Genomic DNA, 20,611 nt, shown 5'->3' on the forward strand with positions numbered 1-20,611 from the left:
CTTAAATGATAAGCTGCATTTTAACAACAACTGCAACGATCTGTAGGAGCCGGATAGATCCTTCCGAATTAATCTCAGTTGTTCACGTTATCCGCAACTTCTTTCAGACAATGGAGTCTATTCACAGATCAATTTAGACTAATCATTTTACAGACTGATTATTAAATAATCACGCATTAGCCTCAATCCCTTTTAAAATCTTCCTACAAGTTTGTAAAGTTTGCTCTTTCTAATTGTCAGAAAGTGGAGTAATCCTATAAAAATCTCACCAGAAGGTTAAAGAACATTCTTCAGCAAGTGCTTAACTGGGATTTGGGCTGCATTCAAATTACAGTCGTTTCACTCGCGTATAGCAGCACGGTTGGTGGGGTTGCCCTCCTCCCCACAATGGGTGGAAAGATCTAAGTTCGAATCCCGTCAATGACGAGGAGGAATTTTTATGGGCCTTTTTCACAACGTGGATGAGTTATTGGGCATCAGGCGATGGTATCATGGTTTTTTTCTCCCGGAAACTCGAGTTTTTCATCCAGAAAACAGAAAATCGACCTCTGAACAGACACAATTTACGCAATACATACGGAGAAATATGGTTCTAGTCGCCAATGCTCCTAAAACCCAACAACTCAAAAACAACCCAACAATTCAAGGTAGGGGGGGAAAAAAAAAAAAAAAAAAAACACTTGAATATTAGTTTGTCCACGTAAGATAAAGTGAAACCGGATCACTCAATTCGTCCGATCTTAGAATTATGAAGTTTAGAACTTAATAGAAATAAATACGGTTATACTTCAAAATGGCCACAGAGTGTAGAAGGTAGAAACCACAAGAATATTATTGTAATGGTGGATGTGAATACGCACTTGAATAACTGTTGGCCATTCAGAAATTATCTCTGGTAAGCAGACATTCTGAGAATTAACATCTTCAAAAATTAAAAATCCATTCATGTTTCAAAAGAAAATCACTGCAGTCTTTTTTTACCGAATTACAAGTTCAGAGAAGTCGGGCGTGGGAATGAAACTGCGGGGTGTATTCTTCTCTAAAAAAAGAACCTAAAGATATGTCTCAGAACATTAAAAAAAAATCCTGCTTTTTCAGGAAGGAAGGATGCTGCTGCTTCTTATGAAAATGTCATGGAAAGGTAAGAAGCAAAAAAAAGCAGCCCTTCGGGCTAAGATGAGGAAATTCCACAGCAAAACCAAATAAGAAAAAAATATATATAAATAAAAAAATAATGATTCCGCATTCCTTCGAAAGCCAGTAAATAATAAGACTCCAAACTTTTCTAGAAGTTTCCTTACTGGAAAAATAAGCCATACGGGAAAGATGTGTACTCATACATACACTAAACTAGTTCGAGAGGACTTTAGTGTGTCGTCGGTACTGCCTCCATCGCGTTATTCTTCGTCACTAGATCCCCTGACGTTCTGATTTGATGTAAGCCTCTTGTAGGGGACTCGGTCCGTATGGAGTGGAACGATTTCGGCTTCGTAATCGCACGAATTTTATGCGCATGCTGTTTATGCTTAAACAAAAATATCTGAGTGGAATTCTTTCGGGATAAAAACTATTGCCAACTTCTCTCCCGGAGAGAAACAATAATGATGCACTTCTGAAAGATAGGCTAATGTAGAGTCTAATAAGAAGCCCTTTTTTTTTCGAACGAAGAAATAACTAGGCTCAATATGAAAACAAAATCAAAATAAAGTCAAAAATTAAATTAAATAAAACTAAAAAAAAACGCTGTACTTAGAAAACCCAGGTTACTAAATATGTGTTCTACTTCAGTAGATACAGGGGTATAAAGGTAAGCGTACAGGTTGCTTAAATACGCATGCGTATCCATACCAAAGTAAGGCATCCGATATTTTTCAGTAGCGGTCAATTCACAAATTATTCTGTTCCAATCTTTAATATGGATGGAATTCTTTAATCTTCCGTATTAAGAAAAAGAAAATCTTTAAGTAATCAGATTAAAGGTGATTGCTAATGTAGATTTACAGCATAATGCCTCCTGCTACGAGAGCTCTAAACTTTACTCTGCAGGTACCGAATAGCTTCATCTTCATCATCATCACGAGTTACCTTGGTATTGCATAGTCTAATAAAAGCACTGCTCCGATGGAAAATTACTCCAAATATAGTACAAAGTCTCCGATACAAAGTATAAAATATTTTTAGTGAATAAAAATATGTGGAAAGAATGCATTTAATGGAATATCGAATAAATATCCTGCGTGGACGTGCTGAATTCTTCAGAAAAATTAAAAATTTACAAATAACAGAGTTATTGTTAAATTATACATTTAAAATAAATTAGCCAGATGTTTTTCGTTTATTAAAAGTAACTAATTTAGTTTAATTAAATTTGAATAATATATATTTAATTAAATTTTGAATATTTTAATTATCTGTATTTTATCAATGTTTATACAAATTTTATATTTATTTATTATTTAACAGGTAATATTTAGTGGTTATAGTGTTCCTCCTATCAAAATATTGAAATTATAAGAAAATCTCTTGCTCGGCATTCAACACCACAACGCGGAAAATAATGAATTTATATGAAATAATTGGTAAGCAGAAATGAAAACTCCAAATACATTTATTTCTTGTAAAAATATGTTGTTTTCTAAAGATTTAATACGCTAAGATTGCTTTTATCGTGATAGTAGTAATTAGAGGTGGCTGGCTGACTGACCACGAATATATCTGAGCTCCTTTACGAAGAAGAAGACAGACCAGGGCAGGTCTTAGAACTCTCTTAAAGATTTCTCAACATAAGCCCATCGCAGTAAAATATTTGATTAACACTTCCTATTGTTAAAATTTCCACATTAACCAAGAGCGCTGGTACCATTAACAAGAAAGTTTTGACACCAGAAATAACAGATTTCATCTTCTTCCGTTATAATATTTCGCCTGCGTGAACAAGGGCTCATTCCAAATAAATAATGCAGATTGTTTCTTGTGTTACATTTTGGTGTTTGCTATTTTCCATAAATTTGGATGCTGAAACTTGTCGACAACATAATTAGTCGCTGGACGCACTCCAAACTGGGCCTGCGGTGCAAGCCGTCATCAGAAAACTGTGGAGCGAATTACTTCCTTAATGGCTCAGCATCGCTTCGCTCTAACAGAAGGCTCTGTCATGTATGTCAGTCTAATGGGTCGTTATTTAGCGCGCGTTAGACCATGCATTTCTCATAGCGACTGATTAAACAAAATGCATAGAGATCATTGTGCCTATGTGTGTACGTGCGTGCGCCTGTATTTGTCTGCCAGATAGACACCATTCCATTCTGTCATATTTTTATTGATGGAATAAACAATCGCTCTAAGTTTTAATTGGTCCTTTATAGAATAGGCAGCGTAGAAAAGTGTACCACGCATATCGCATAATGGAGCTGTTCTAGTGACCAAGTTAGTCATTAAAAGCGCTCGATATGGAAACGATAAATTAGTGTTATGTCCCAAGAGAAGCAAGATGTCATTTAAGAATGAGGAAAAAATTGTGGCCAATAGTACGCCATATTAGATTGCTGTTAATAGGTATATTTTATGGTGTCATTAGAAATCTACTTACTTTATGCAATTTCTTCAGATAATACTCGATTACTTATGTTTCCAGTTCAAATAATTATCATCAATAGCATAATATATGGAAGTAAATGGAATTCGGTGTAAAAATATTATATTCACGTATTTTAGTTTAATCAATGCATCGATTTGTAAAGGTGGAGTTATTGCCCACTACTGTTTCCGTAAGGATTTATGAATGCTGTATTGTGATGTCACATTTTGACATCAAGACGAATCGCCACCAATCGAATCTCCGATTAGGAGCAATTCGTTATAGCACAATGTCTTAAGATTTATTTAAACTATTTTTTAACGTTGAAAAACATGCAGAAAAAAAGAAAACATTAAAACAACTACAATTCAAAAAGTGTGGCCACTATCATATTGTGGAAATCCAAGTTTTAATGAACAAATTAATAATGCGAAAGCCTTCCTTTGACCCCCAGTGACAGCATCGATTCGTCGTGGTGCACATTTGATAAATTACTCTTAGACAGCAGGAATTTGTGTCCATTCATCCTTTAATGGAATCGCCAGTTAAGCTGTAGAAGAGGAGTGTATTGGTCAACTCCAATATGATATTCCCGTTTCACCCAAAGGTGCTCCATTTTTTTCATCATTCATTAAAACGTTTGTGTCCGCTCTCGGCAATCCAAACGAGTTGTTGGACTTTGCTTTTTGGATTTATTTCCAGAATCGAGATTTTGAACTCAATTTTCTTCTTAATATAAGTTACTCTTTCGCTGCGACTAAGGTACGGTACATTGTTTTTGTTCAATCGAACGCCAGCCGTCGTTTGTAATTTGATGTTGTAGTGGCGCCTTTCTTATCGTACTTGGAGTGTACTACGATGGAAATAGGTCGCTGTAGCAATGAATCATGTTATACAGTCTCCAAATTAGAAGATGGAGTGTTTATTGCGGAGAATTCCTTGGTAATACCATGCGTATTGCGCTCATAGGGAGGAAGGAGTCGTGGTTTGGACACAGATCATTAGTCATAGCGCCAAAAATCATCAATGCCTAGTTGTACACACCTTGGGCAAATTCGTGTTGCCCAACACATGGCAATTCGTTTGAAATGGACCTTTAGTGTTCGAGAGCCCAGACTTAAATCCCATCTAATACTTTATAATTCCATCTATGGAAGGAATTATAAAGTAGGATCAGGGTGCAGCCAATATGTCCCTGTTCTAAATGAAGTAGCAACCGCCCTAAAAAAGGAATAGACACAAATTTCTCCTACCCACTATAAGGAACTGATCAAAATATAATATCTGGTTTGACTTTATTCCTAAAAGGAATATCGAATAAAATATTGGAAAACAGATTACTTGGCCAAGCAACACTGTCTTTAAATTTCATGTTTTCATGGAAATTAAAGGTAATTTTTAAATAAGTTGTGCTACTATTTTATTTATGTTTTAAACTTTCTGCGTGACAAATATAATTTTTATACACGTTTTATGCCATTCGTCGTTTTCCCTTTAATCAGATTTCTGTTCCTTTTTACGTGAGAGGAATGAAACTACTTAATTGAGGATATTCATTTTCTTTAAATATATTGCAAACGTACCATTTTTACGTGCATAACTGCCGATGCAACGTACATACAGGTGTATAATTATGCAAATACTGAATTGAGTACTTAAAAAAGTAACCCGAACGAAGCGAATTACAGGTAATTTTTGAACGAATAGATCAGACATAATTCGCAGGTTAGTATGCAGTACTTTGTGATGCCTTCTGAAAATTACAGTGTGATAGAAGTTTCAATGTTACCCGAAGATAAATGCACCTCAGGACTTCAAAGCCACAAAAAGTTTCGACATGATTTCTTCCAAATTGGCAGTTACTATTTCAAAAATACTAACGGTATAAGTCTTAAAAGCTTTAAAAAAAGACTACCGTATTTTGTCTGGGCGACAGGGTTAACTTTTCCAGCTAATTTAATCTGCACTTTTAATAGGAAGGAAACAGTAGTCGTAAAATTCTTTTCGAATTGCAGATTGTGAGATAAAAAATAAGGATTGAATTATTAAGTATGAACGAAGGAGTTTATATGGGATACCGTAGGTGAAACTTAATTCCATTAAGTAGTTTACGTTCTAAAATGCACATTACAGATCCGCCAAAGCATATTTAAGAATTAGAACAAAAGCAACGAAGATGGATGAAAAGCTTTAGTGTTTATTCAATAGCATTCGAGTGAAGCACAATTCAATAAGTAAATTTCCGTTTATTCTCGGTACGATGGAGGCCAGAAGAGTTAAAAGAAATAGAGAATAAAAACCAACCTAGGCATCAAAAATTTATTCCTATCGCTTGAACTAGAGAATTTTTAACTACTTCTTTGATACCTTGAAACATTCTGAAAGAATAAATATGAGGATATTTTACACAATGAGAAAAATACCCGTCTATTTATCTCTTTTTGTAACTTTTCCCATTCGTTTTTATTAAAAGGCAGAAATATAATCCAATCCTCTAGAAGAATTGAAAAATTAAGGACTTGTAATATTTTTGCAAGTCTTTAACTTTCGATTCTTCGGATTAATTTCTATACTGCCTGGAGAAGGTGATGAGCATATAATATACACACGATTCTTAGAGCTGTTCTCTTAATAGTCAACGAGATTAACAGATTCCTACATTTCCATGAAAGGGATTCCTCCTTAATTTCCTTCTCAAAAACAGTGATCAGAAAATTAGGCCAAACAGAAATTTCTGCAGGATAAATAGGGTAATATAAATATTTAAATATGCATACATGCCACATTAAATTGCTGCATTAAGTGATTTGAACGGTCTAAAGAGCTACAGGCTGTAAAAGTGTCTCGCGCTTATTTTTTTCTTGTTAATAATTTTTCTTAACTGTTTTCCTTGAAATGATAACACCACGTAACAAAAATAATGCTTTCCAAAGTGGTTTCACTAAATTACCTTGCTTTCTCTGCCAACAGGGCAGTAGACCGGCACTGCAGGAGAAGAGAGGAGAATAGGCTGTCAGAATTGAGTTTCAGTCTAGCGCACACAATTTAGTAAACAACCCCTTGGTTGAAAGAATAAAAATCTTGCCTCCACCACTCCATAACAATTTGGAATTGGATAAACAATTTTTAAAGCAGTGGGTCCTCAAGACGACACATCCTCAAGCATGTACAGTCTGTGGTTCCAAAATAGTCTAATGCAAAAGTGAAAGATTAAGCACAGTCTGGCTTCATAAGAACTGGAACACAAAATTATTGATAATGAACTAAATACTAGACAGTCATTTCAATTAAGCTTTCATTATTTTCCTTTCGTCTGAATTTTTTCAAATGTGATCGATGTTAGTGAAGAGCATGGAAAGAGATTCCACCAGGATGTACTGCCAAAGAAGAGGAGTTGCCAAGGAAGGTGGAATGAAGCTCTGATGGTGAACTATATGCGGTTCTTGTTCCGGTATGATCACACTGACCACAAAAAGACAACGACCTTCAAATGTACGTTTTTAAGAAAGCCTTTAATGATAAGCCTAAGGATTGTTTCCACTTTTGAATTGTAATTTTTCGCTTGTTGTTTGCTTGTTGCAAAGATTAATACACTATTCTGTAAAGAAGTTTAACATTATTAATAAGTCTGATATGTTCTTTTCGTATTGTTTTTCATGTCATTTCTGAGTAAGCCACTGACGATATACAAAAACAAAGCTAATGTCATATTCGAAATCGGCATACCCAAATTCATAAAAAGAAACACCAGATAAATAGAACCTGTTTTGAAAATTTATTCCATGGTCCTTCTTTTTTACGCTGATGGAAATGAAAGGATTTCTTGAGAATTAATAGAATATTAGAAATCGTTTCCATTATGGCTGATGTCGGATAATGTCTTGCGACTAGTACTAATTGCCATCTTCACACTACTTTACAAGTGAATAAAGTACGACTGAGGGGTATATCAAAATGGAGTTGTGCAATTTATACAAAATTCGACTAATTTTCTGGATTTAAAATAGCCGGTAAAGAAGTCTGGAAAAAAATAGAACTCGACATTTAAGTTCCTCTTCAGATATACAGCTAATTTCATTTCAATTTCAATCCCAAGACAGCAATTTCATAATTAAAATAAACGAAAGTGGTTCAAATGTGAATGAAATTTTTAAAATTAAATTTCATTGGGTATACTGGTATCAACAATAACAAATATTGATATTTATGAAGATCATCTTTATCTAATCACTTCTGTTATTTAAGACCTTAAAGCCCTTGCCAAAGAAGCGTTATGGCTACTGTTGGAACCGTAACCACACGGATTTAGTGACTTCGTTATTTAAATTTTTTAAAACTCTTTTAATAGTCCGAAAAAACAAGCCAAGAGACTGAGTTAGACTTCAATAGTAATCAGCATTGAATCCGTAAGAAAATCAATGAACATAACATCTATCTTTTGTTATCCCAGTACACATTAGCCATTAATCTCCCCGCCCCTCGACCAGAGAAATCAGTCGTGATTTTTTTTGTTTTTAGAGGGTGTGTCCAGTTTACTTATTCTCATAGTAATTCTCTTGCACCGTGGGTGAAGAAGAAAACCCAGATGTAGTCAGGTATCAAAGCTGATCAGAACTTATTTCATTCTATTTCAGTTGCTACAGATGTTTAGTCGAAATTTGCATGTGCTTTTGCTCTTGTTCCAGTTAGATGTTTAGATACTCACCATGCACAAGCCTTGCTAAATTTTACCTCCTCGCGGAAGATTTTCCATACTCACTATATCGACATCAACTGCTATGTCCAGCTGACGAAATATTTTTGAGTTGAATCTGTGCTTTCCCAATTTTGAGGGGAAATTTTCATCAGGGTGGGGGTGGGTGAGCTGAGAAATACCGTACTATGTAGAAGGATTCTATTTTGTAAAGATGGAATACATTTGAACAAAATTGGTGCAAAAGGCTTTGCTAATATCACTGAGGAGAATTCAAGGTTTCAGGGGAACTGCTCGTTATGATGAGACAGGAGTAATTCAGACACTTGATTATCTTATGTTACCTGGGCCATCCTCAAAACCAAGAATTACTTGCGGGCCCCTAGAGCCCTGTGCAAAACTTATACGGGTTGATTTTGTAATAATGATTTTTTTTATTTTTTTTCAAATTTTACAGTAAGCAATAATTAAATAATTTTATATTATACTGAACAATTTTTAAATACGAATAATATATTGTTTAACAATTATAGTCATCTCAAAAATAGGAACATCAATAAATAATAATAGGAATCAATAATCACACACATTTACATATTATTAAAGCAATTACTGCACAATACTGTTTAGATAATCACAAAATATTTCTAGCGCTTTTGGCTGCAAAGTCATTAATGATGTCGTCATAAGAAATGTTTTTTGCTCTCATTACTCATTATTTCCTTAGCTCCAGAAGTTACAAATATTACTTAAAGTGAGTATTACATAAAAATTACATTACATTTAACAACGTCGTATGTTCGATATCAAACTAAACATACACATTTAAAATGAAGTATAGGCTTTATTTCTAGCAATTTTCAAGTCGACTCGCGCAAGTCCTCTTCTAGTGACGATAATGTGGGTAACTAGACATTAAGACGGTGGTAGAATCGTTGATAGAAAAGAGGAGGATGCTATTATTATTTAGACTATTTGAGCGCGGGGCAATGTTCGAAAGAACCAGTTGACCATACTTGTGGCCGGCGTTGCTTATGTATGTGCCAGTATTAAGCGCCAGAGAAACTAAGGCTAGGAAACGTCAGTATATTGGGTCTATAAATCCCAGATATTGTGGGATGTTACCAGGACAGCTGTTTCTTTTTAAGCCTGCTGGAATTTCGTATGTCCTTGTAGTGCAGTGGTTATAATCACCGTCTTCCCCACGCCGGGAGGAAAGTGGCTGTCAGTCTCAGGAGTGGTAAACAAGGTCCCCTCCCCCCATGGAAGCTGTTTTTCGTCCATCAAAACAGGCAAATGGTCCAGAAAATACAATATCTGGACACAATACTCATGGACTTATAAGTTTCGTGTCGTCGTGGGTAACACAGTTGATAGGATCGCCGTCATCCCCACACCAGGTGGAAAAGACCTGAATTCGAGTCCCATCTATGATGTGGGAAATTTTTATGGGCCTTTTTCACAACGTGGCCGAGTTAGTCGTTCTCAGGTGAAGATAGTGTGGTTTTTTATGCCGAAATATCCGGTCTTCCGTCCAGAAAACAGAAAAACGACCATAACACAAGCAGTTTACGGACAATATACACGGAGCAATATGATCTTAGTCGCTAATTCTCCTAAAACCCTACAACAACAATAGGAACAAAAGTTCGGTCTTGGGTAGCCTTAATAGGGACAGGTTTTGGCCTGGTAGTATCTCAGATTTTTAAAAATATATCAGATGTTGCTGTGCGATTTGAAAAAATATTAGTATCTTAAGCAAAACTGTGGATAACGGTATTTGTATTTAAGTTAAGCCAAAGCTTTAGCACCAAGTAGTTGGTTCTCGATCTTGTGCGAGTAGAAAATCTCTCCATGATCGAAATCGAACGAAGGTACATTCATTAATAGTACATTTATCAACTCTATGATTCAGTATAGATTCTTTTTGAACCACACGTTAATTTCTTTAATAAAAATCCAGTTTCTTGAACACTATAAGTTCCTTTACTTTATTCTAAGCGCCCCCATGTGTTTCAATTAAGTTAATTGCTAATTCTTACTTATTATTTAAAATGTATTTAAGTCGACTTAAATTGTATTCAGCACTAGTTTTGAAAAAATGCACTTTCCTTGGTTTTACTACTTCAACTCGGAAATTATTCTAACGCAGAAAAGCTAGATGACAATTTACTTAAGTAGTATAAAGTTTAAAATGCTCTCAGATGAACTGAATAGATTAAAATCCTCATATCAAGCAAATCATCATTTCTAGACTGGAACAGAAAACAGATTTACGAAGTTGTACGTGTTTAAATTGTATCCTCCAAAGATATTCATTTGAATTTAAAGATTACATTAATAAATAATTCCTTACCTTTGTGGATAATTTTGTGAAGCTGGCTAGTTAATATTCTTAGTTCTGTGTTTGAAGATTCGCCAATCTGCAAAAAAGGAATAAAATATAAATTAATAAAGAAACTGCCTGCTACAATTTTAAATTCATTAATGTACTACGAAATATTGGCTTAATTTAGTACTAAATAACTTCAGGTAGACCCAAATTGGAATCGCTTAGATTCTTCACTGAGCTAATTTCATAAACATATGGTTATAAAGTAACTTTTGTATATCGGGTTTTTTTTTTTAAACACTTGCAAGATACAGCGTACTTTCACACGGCTTGATGAAAGCATATTAATAGTTAAGTTTAAAAGTTTTTTTTTTATTTAAACTTCTAAATTCATAATAGTTCAAAATTAAAACTTCAGTTTACCACTTCATTCTGTTGGACTTTTCGAATGATCAGGAATGATGTTACTGGACAACAATATTGTAACAGTTTACTATCAATACAGTTGCACATAAATTACTGGAAAAGGCAGCTAGGACCAGGAGCCATCTTTTTTAAGGTTTACAGGCCGGTTGTTCTGTTTCTCATGTAAAAAAGTCGAGGTTTTCCTTTTCAAAAAATCTTTCTACCTCTTTTCGGGTGAGGTCTATGATTATATCAGCTAGTTTCATTGAGGACTTCCTCCTCCACTTGACTTATTTGGTGACTGCTTTACTTTCAAGCTTCCACTGGACGAGTCTGGACTGCCAGAGAATTTCACAGAAACCTTCATGGCCTTCTAGGTTTTAACCAACTAAATAAGTAATTGTTGTTAGAATCGTGCAAGATGTATTCATGAAAGATCACTAGCAGTTGTAAAAAGAACAAAACTGTTATATGTGTACTAGCTAAAATTTTAGGCAAGTTTCTTCGCTTTCTCTTGCTTTATTTTGGGAAAACTTTTTTAAGCGCTTTTCTAAAGCATCGGGTCCTTACTTTACTCAATGAAGTCTATACTTGAATGGATTTTAATCACTTCCACTGGCTTTGGTAGTCAGTAATTTGTAGAAAATATTTAATTTTTTTTTTAAAAATATTTCCGCATCGTTTAAGATTGCTAAATTTCTGCTTTTTTTCTCTCCACTTTATGAACCATCTATAATTGCAGTGGGAAAGTCATTTTAACACATTTTATGCTTCACAGATCGCATATTTGCCAATAATACTCATCAATATTGTGATTATAATAATCGATCAGCCGCAGAATGCCCTCCATTTTAGTTTATCGAATCATCCCAGTGGCAATTATCGGTCATTTCTGTAGCGTTATTAAATCCGTTAAGGGGTGTTATCTTCGATATTGTGAAAGCAGCAGAGCCAGGAATAAATCTGACTGTCAGTCTCTCATATGTAAAATCCGTTATATAAATAAACAAAGCGAAGTTCTCTATTCACCCAATCCCTCTTTTAGGTAATAAATTCGGGACATTTCAGTATTTCGGTACAATGAAGATAAACGATTTGTTTCATATTTCAGACATTGAACGATACTTAGTGCAAATGCAATGTGGAAAATTTATACGAAACGCATCGCTGGGCTCATTAGAAGTTGATGTGCATTGTTCAGTGCAGTTTAAACTGCCATGAAACGGCTATTGGCATTGCTACAAATATAAATCATTCTCATTTTCCATTAATCAACAAATTCCTTGCAAACGTTTAAAATGGTCGCGAATTCTAGAGTTTGCTTGGTAACCAGGAGAGACACGATCATTAATTCTAAAAGTCAACCGTCGTATTTATCTCGACTACTAACGTTTACACGTGTTTAGAGCATATTGGTCGCTATTTAGCTGGTGATAATTAAGCCGGTGAATAGCAACATGAAATATGTAACGATGTTCATTAAAAGTTGCAGACCGTCCGCACTCCGAAGATATTTGATTTCGACCACATATTTTGCCATTCTTAAGCCTCCCTGGCAGTGATATATTGGTTACTTGTGTCAGCTATTCACTACTGAGGTATAAATCACAAGTACAACCTTAATGAACTGACTTAGTTTTACTATATGATAAGGAGATTCTTAATTACACTCTATAAACTGTGGAGTGTCGCTTAAGGAATATTAAAACTTGAAGATTGATTTTGAATTTGATTTTTTTTCCAGAAAGGTCAAAATGTAAAATTAAAATTCGATTTTAATCAATTTAATTAAAATTAGAATTGAAATTTAATCATCAACTTTAATCAGAATTTAATCAAAAATCAAAATAAATATTAAAATTGGTTTTTTGATTGATTTGTAAACCTGCCAGATCAGCATTTTACCACTATCCATCACACGATGGGGGAAGAATTTGTGGGTTTTGTTATGATCCCGAAAGGTGAGCTACAGGAATTGATAATGCCAATTTTTAAATTTTATTATCAGCTGCCAATGTTTCATGAAAAGATAAATGTTGAAATTCTAGGTTTAAACTATCACGACATCTCCTACCATATTTTAAATTTCAAAAATGTTTGATGTCTCATCAAGAAACGGTTAGTCAATCCGCTCGTATCTCTAAACCCCTTCAAGTATTTCAACTGATAGCTTTAGCTCAGGAAAGACTGTACGGTTTTTAAGACTGCTTTACTTAATAAGAAATGCAAACAGGGGATAAAATACTTTTTGTCCAACTTTAATATAACAGTTCATCAAAGGGTACGAGCTTCCAGCGTGCGTATTCTTTATAAACTTAAAAAAACTTTACATACACCAAGGCGCATTTTCTTTGGGTGGTTTCAGAGATTAAGAACAACTGTTTGACTAATTACGTTATAGGGCTGAAAAGATGAGTAATAGTATCCCCTTTCAGAGGAGGGCAAGTTCAACTACTCGTTTTTAAAGTGTATGCTAATTACGTGTGCTGTGTGTTGATTGGGGTATTTCTGTATTCACCTTTTGATATAATGCAAATAGTTCGTCAAAACATTAATGGCTTTTGGGTAAACTTCAAGTAAAGAGACTCTTTATGTCATCAGGAGTAGCCTGTTGCGGCATCAAACGTCATGAATCTAATTGGATGAAGAGCTATCATTCTTCATCACCTGTCATAATTTTCATAGCGCTATTAGTTCTGAGCTCTCAAACTTTGCGTAGTTGTGTGTTTTCTGTTATATTTTCTATACATGAAATAACCTAACCACACAAAACTTGCCACATAAAAATAAAAGAAAGGCTAGGTTTCTTAAAGGGTAGTATACGTTTTGTAAATTATGTTTTTAAATATAAAATAACCAAATCAAATATTACCATACTATTAATAATAAAAGGGTAGGTTACTAGAAATTGAAGGAAAATAAATTAAAAAAGCCGTATGTTATCTAATGGAAGGTTAGTTTTAACGTGAAATACTGCTATACCGATTTTTATTTATCAGTGGTAACTGCCAATAACATCTGTAGCCAATGAAATTCAAGGCAGATGGTGGAGAATGATAGCTCTTCTGTCAGTCAGATTCATGATGTCTCTTGCTCTAGATGGAGTTAGAGCTTTCTTTAACATTAACACAACTCTTGTGTAAGTTTACTGCTCATCTGAAATGTTTAACATATATCAAATAAAACTCACTTGTAGATACTGTTGCTAATTGCATTGAGACACAAATGAATAAGAACATTTCATGCAAATACTGTTTGGCTATGCATATATTTTAGGGAGTAGCATCGTGGTATAAATAAAGTGACAGAAAGTAGCAGTATTATTTACAATCGAATTTAAAAGTGGACAGATTGTGGGATGCCATTAGGCAGGACTTGGTGTAGAATGAACTTGGAGCATCTCAAAGCTCGCAGGTGGAAAGCAATGTTGCCCTCCGTGAGCGAAACCCCTAAGTCAAAGTTCGGTTTTTACCTGGGAGATAATTTGAAAGAGATCTCCGAACAGTTTCTGGATATTTCGCGCCATCGGTCCACTTATGAAAGAAATCATTATAGCGCAGTAACTTCTGGTTTTCAAAAGGGAAATGACTCTTATCACAAAGTTCAATTCGCGACGGCTGGTGGGAATAATGTGATACTGATGGACTTGCTTGCTCATGGTCCTGATCTAAGCTCATCAGAATTGCCATGAAACGAATCGAAAAAAAACACTTAGGGGTTTTCGCCCAGGGAGATCAACACTTTCAGGCTAAAGGAGGCGCTATATCAGTCTAAAATCTGATCTCGAAACTGCTCTTCGGTTCCCAATACTTCTCTTGACATAGTGTATACTAAACTCAGAAAGGAAATACAATGATACTAAACCTATGCAAACCTACCTTGAGAAGTATAGATATTCCTACTAAACCTTGAGTTTTCTGCAGAGAGAGGGCATCACTGATATTGTGGTAAAGATCCGAATTATAACCGTATATTTGAAGCTGTAAGAAAAAAAATTAACTGGTGTCTAATAACAATACATACATTTTATTTTCTGAATAACAAATAAAAGACTCAGTTCAGTTATCTCCTTATGTCTCATCTCTAAATATTACTCCTCTTTACATGAGATGACCTATCTAGAAGAAAACTTTTAAACTTGACTGGCTACAAAGGCCCCTAGGTGTGTTAATGCACTTATCTAAGGTACTATATGAACTCCAGCCATATAAATCATGAAAATGGATTACCAGGATTAAATTTACAACGTCACATTGAATCTTTTCGAATAAGACTCCATATTTTACTAATAAAATATCCTATTCAGATTTTCGGCTGTTCTCTTTATTTTGACTAGCATTTTTGACCGACTCGCTGTAAGAACTCACGTTTAGGATTCGTAATGTGCTTTTATCACACTTACATCATTTTGCCATGGATGAGGACATAAAGATGGCCACAGGAACGTGATAAAAATGGTCACTGTGGTTCTTCATGAAGTTTGCTATTATCACTGTGTTACAACAATTTTTATGCGATATTATTTATAGCTACACTTACGTAACCGAAATGCGACTCTCATCTGGTATAGAAGTGAAATGGCCAATAAATATACAGATACTGACCACTTTATGTGCACTTTTAACTCCGTGTCCATCTACTCCTCTTGGAGCGGAACTGCATTAATGTTTGGAGATATGGAACCCACGTATATGAATACACCCAAAGGAGCAGAGGTTTTAAAAAATGCAAACCTAAAATGCGTCCAGAGTGCATGAAAACTTGGGTTAAAAGGTACTTTTCCATGGATTTTCCGTGCTCTTTTTTTTTTTTTTTTCCACCGAAGCTTTTATCCACCTTTAAAGGAGTAAGGTTTAGTGCTAAAGGATTCAATTAAGAACTGTTTTCTAAGTCCTCTGTTTAACTTATGTATTATCTCTTATGGTAAGCTTCTTAGTCAAGCATACAAATATATAAAACGACCCTCAGTCTTTTATCCTATCTGTAGATCACAGACGTGGAGAGCTATCAGCTCCACTAATTCTAATAATCATAACGGAGGCTTGCTTAGAAGGAATATTTGGAATATTTTCCCATATACCGTATTTATTCTGGTATATTGTACCATTTTTTTTAAATATATAATCTGATAAAAATGGACTGTATAATATACTTAGAATATGTAGACTATTTGACTATACAAGGAATTCAGATAAACTATTCAAATTACACGATTATAATAATCATCTTCGATGTCAGAAATTTAATTTATTCTGGAATGAAAAGAGCCAAGTCAGATCTTTTTATATTCCTGAAAAAGATCTGGCTATAACAATCTGGATATAACAATTCTTTTTATTCAAATTTTGAAGTTGTTAAGCGTGACCTTTTCTATGGAAATCGTATAGAATTATTTATTTTACTGATAATGACAAAAGAAAACATTATAAAGTAAACATAATCAAGACGATAACTGCCAGCATCTTTAATATAAAATATATAGTGAACTATTGTATTTCCTCGACTGGCGTAAGTTCAAAATCTGATATGATCTCTGTTATAGTGAGCATACTTCACAAGATAAATATACATGTACGTGAATAATGTCACTGGCAATCCTTATTTGCATTTCCGGATCGTAGCAGAACATCTGAATGTGAAAACCATATAACAATACGTCATTTGCATCTGCAGCTATCATTTGGTTCATGAATATTGGGAGAATGCAGTTATTCTCCAGTCAGTTGAATTTTGTGTCGTATATAGAATATTTACACTTGCAAGATCATGTAAGTAATAATTGAAAGCTTCTTTGTATGATGTATGGTTATATACATCGAATTGAAAATATAAACTGTGAACACCCTATTGTTTACTTACCTTTTGTATATATTTCTGACAGTCTCAAATAGTAACATTAAGAATACGGGTTGTTTTGGTCAAAATATTATTATTCATGCCCGCCTACATGAATACGAGGGATGTTTGTCAAGTTCTGGGACTGGCGCACTTCGGTACATGGAAGTGGAGGAGTACAGAGTTATTTTCAATCGTACAGAAAGCTGGGAGAAAAGAGGTCCGGAGATCCTGGAGCTCGACAAGCTTATGTACTGAAAGCATTAAATGAGGAATTGGTATTCAGGTTGTGGAGGCATTTAAGGAAAACAAGATGTTGGTTAAAAAATACTTCCAATGGAAAGTTATGTTGCTGTTTTTCTGAGTTGAAAGCAGTTTCTGTCATACTAGTTCCCCCCATAATATTGCAGAATACAGTGACGGTTGATTATTATTCTCCGGCATTTTCGAATAAACATTTTCGCGTTTATTCTTTAGCTTTTGAGTACCAGTGAACAAAACCAATCTATTTAATAATAACATTAAGACTAAGGCGCATTTAGGGCTAGAGCCTCAAGCTGCGAACAAATTTAGACTATGTATATAAAGTGCTTAGCATCATAATACACAGCCATTTCTGAATAAACAGAAAATTTTTAAGGCGGCATCGTTTTAGGTTATATCTCATATTGTGAATGCCTTCACAACGAGTTGCTATGATATTGCACTACTTCGAATAAGTAACGCTTCACCTAAGGAGAAGACTAGTGTTACTTATTCTCAGATAGGTACCACCACCCAGACAGCACTGTTTCAGGGCTATTTGGCCCTTCGTCAGTGAGTGGGTATTCACAATATGAGATATAACCTAAAACGATGCCGCCTTAAAAATTTTCTGTTTATTCAGAAATGGCTGTGTATTATGATGCTAAGCACTTTATATACATAGTCTAAATTTGTTCGCAGCTTGAGGCTCTAGTCCTAAATGCGCCTTAGTCTAAATACATCATACACCATCAGGCATCTCTCATATTGTGGAGTTATACTTCATAACTGTTTTTGCCATCATTGCATCACTTGGGTACCTACCCACTCACTGACGAAGGGCCAAATAGCCCTGAAACAGTGCTGTCTGGGTGGTGGTACCTATCTGAGAATAAGTAACACTAGTCTTCTCCTTAGGTGAAGCGTTACTTATTCGAAGTAGTGCAATATCATGGCAACTCGTTGTGAAGGCATTCACAATATGAGATATAACCTAAAACGATGCCGCCTTAAAAATTTTCTGTTTATTCAGAAATGGCTGTGTATTATGATGCTAAGCACTTTATATACATAGTCTAAATTTGTTCGCAGCTTGAGGCTCTAGCCCTAAATGCGCCTTAGTCTAAATACATCATACACCATCAGGCATCTCTCATATTGTGGAGTTATACTTCATAACTGTTTTTGCCATCATTGCATCACTTGGGTACCTACCCACTCACTGACGAAGGGCCAAAGAGCCCTGAAACAGTGCTGCTAGGGGGAGCTTGATGATGTCCGGAGTTTCCAAGAATAGGTAACAACAGCCTTCTCCACTGGGGAAGCGTTGCCTATTCGAGGAGTTTATGAGTTTTTGAGTGGTGTGAGTTGAAGGAGTTACTGTCCCTTTCATTCTTCTACACTGTTTCTTTTCCTCTTCCACTCCTACTATAACTTTCCCTCTACCTTTTTTGCTTTTCTAAGTCTAATAGGGACAAGTGGATATTCGAGTAGATATTCACATACATTAATAAAAAGCCCTGAAACAGTGCTGTCTGGGTGGTGGTACCTATCTGAGAATAAGTAACACTAGTCTTCTCCTTAGGTGAAGCGTTATTTATTCGAAGTAGTGCAATATCATGGCAACTCGTTGTGAAGGCATTCACAATATGAGATATAACCTAAAACGATGCCGCCTTAAAAATTTTCTGTTTATTCAGAAATGGCTGTGTATTATGATGCTAAGCACTTTATATACATAATAACATTAATTAAACGTCAGCTGGATATTTAGAAAATTAATATTGCTTAACACGGATCAAAAGTTTATCCGAAGCCCCACAATTATCTTCAGAGGAGAATAAATAAGACATATGGCTAACAGCTGAGGATGCAGCTAGGTCAATTGTACTAATATATTAAGGCAATTCAAATTGTTCCATTCAATTAGAATAAGGACCGAGGCAACTGCGGCTTTGAGATGTCAGTATGTTATGTTTATGTGCAATCTGTAGTTATCTTGCTTTGCGCAAGATAAGAAATTCGAGTTTCAGGAAGGGAAAAGCCATGCAAACTGTCTTGGAACAAGTTAATCGAGTCGTGGTATGTGAAAGAACTATAAATCGATAAACATTCTTCTACCCTTCAAAGAATAAAGTGAAACCTAAAGCACTGCGGCTCAATCGTGCCACTGTGATATTCAAGATTGTTTTTCATATTAATTAATTTTTTCTGCACAATTTTGCCATTTCCAAGCTTTCACTTGCGCAATCAAACACAGACGTTCTCAATTGCAGTATCCAGATAAACAGGTTAGCCCAATGATGAATGGTCTTAAACAATCAGTAAGCTGGATACACTAAACAGGATATCTATAAAAATCATTTAAGATATAAACAACATCGTTAATGGATATTGCGATCAACAGCAGCACTAATTTGAAATTATGAGGGACAACTCAATTACGAAATTATTTCCTAGATTAATTTCCTGTCCAGTTGATATCAGCGATCCCTTACTAAGATAACTTGGAATCTATGAAAATAAAGGTTCCAGTATTCCACATTGCTTCAGTTTATATATTAATAATTCATAAGTAATAATCTCAAAGGCTTTTGCATGACCAGTATCCAAAGCATCAGATTATTTAGCTGACCTTTTGCTTCGCTTATTGTCAAAATATTGCCAGTAATTGGACACTTGTTAAAAATCACGTTTCTCTTCAGCAATAAATGCGGAAAGAGATTACAGTAGTTGTGTATAAATTGCAGTTTCAGATAATCTCGACACAATATCAATTAATAATATTAACCTATAATTTTCCTCATAGAGGCCCATTATTCTTCAGCTGTTGGAATAATTATATGAAGCGAAACTTCATATGATATTTCCGAAATTGTATCCCAAAACGAGGCGGATTACTTCTTATCTAAAAGAAAGAAAACGTATACGAACAGAATGGTAGTGATGGCGATGTCAGTTAAGCACCAAATCTCTGTGAGAGGCTAGTATATTGTCTGCATTTGTTTGTATTCTGCCATCGGTTTGGTGTTTGCTGGATGAAAAACCAGAGTTTAGAGGAGATAAAATCCTTGCCCGATACCAACTAACTCGACCTCGTTGTGAAATAATATTCGAGCACGGTAGATCATTAATGAATGATTAATTTTCTATTTCTCTTCTGAATCAGTCCCATTACTTTTTGTTGTTAATCTCTGTGCTCGCATACAAAGAAACTACCCCACTCCATGCTAATTGCTCGTCAAAGCTCGTTCATTACTCGTTCATTAAATTCCACAAGACAACGGCATAATCTGAAGAGCATTTACTTTTCTTTAAAATCCCTGATGTATTCCAAATAAGAGAAAATTAAAGATAATCGAAAAGAAAAAAGAAAACTACACTGAGATCTCAACTTGGAGATAGTCCTCAGGTACGAAGCATCATTTCATCTGACCAGGCGATTCAGTTAATTATTGATATTAGAGCAACAAGAATCCGAATTGCGCAAATAAAGCTCTTGTTTAAAAAAGAACAGAATAGTGGC

General features: G+C 34.9%; 1 protein-coding gene across 1 annotated transcript in view; it reads right to left on the reverse strand.

Annotated features, from left to right (window-relative positions):
• Positions 1–20,611, reverse strand: part of LOC150088074 (putative carbonic anhydrase-like protein 2) — a 277,372-nt gene that overhangs the window by 104,110 nt on the left and 152,651 nt on the right. The window contains exons 6-7 of the mRNA XM_090370006.1: positions 14,886–14,987; positions 10,627–10,693 (exon numbers count right to left, since the gene is read on the reverse strand). Coding sequence (XP_090226132.1) covers positions 10,627–10,693; positions 14,886–14,987 — 169 coding nt within the window. The remainder of the gene's footprint in view (positions 1–10,626; positions 10,694–14,885; positions 14,988–20,611) is intronic.

Source organism: Mastigoproctus giganteus, chromosome 3 (genome assembly GCF_048544385.1).
Source record: "Mastigoproctus giganteus isolate SK-2022 chromosome 3, ASM4854438v1, whole genome shotgun sequence".
Taxonomy (NCBI): domain Eukaryota; kingdom Metazoa; phylum Arthropoda; class Arachnida; order Uropygi; family Thelyphonidae; genus Mastigoproctus; species Mastigoproctus giganteus.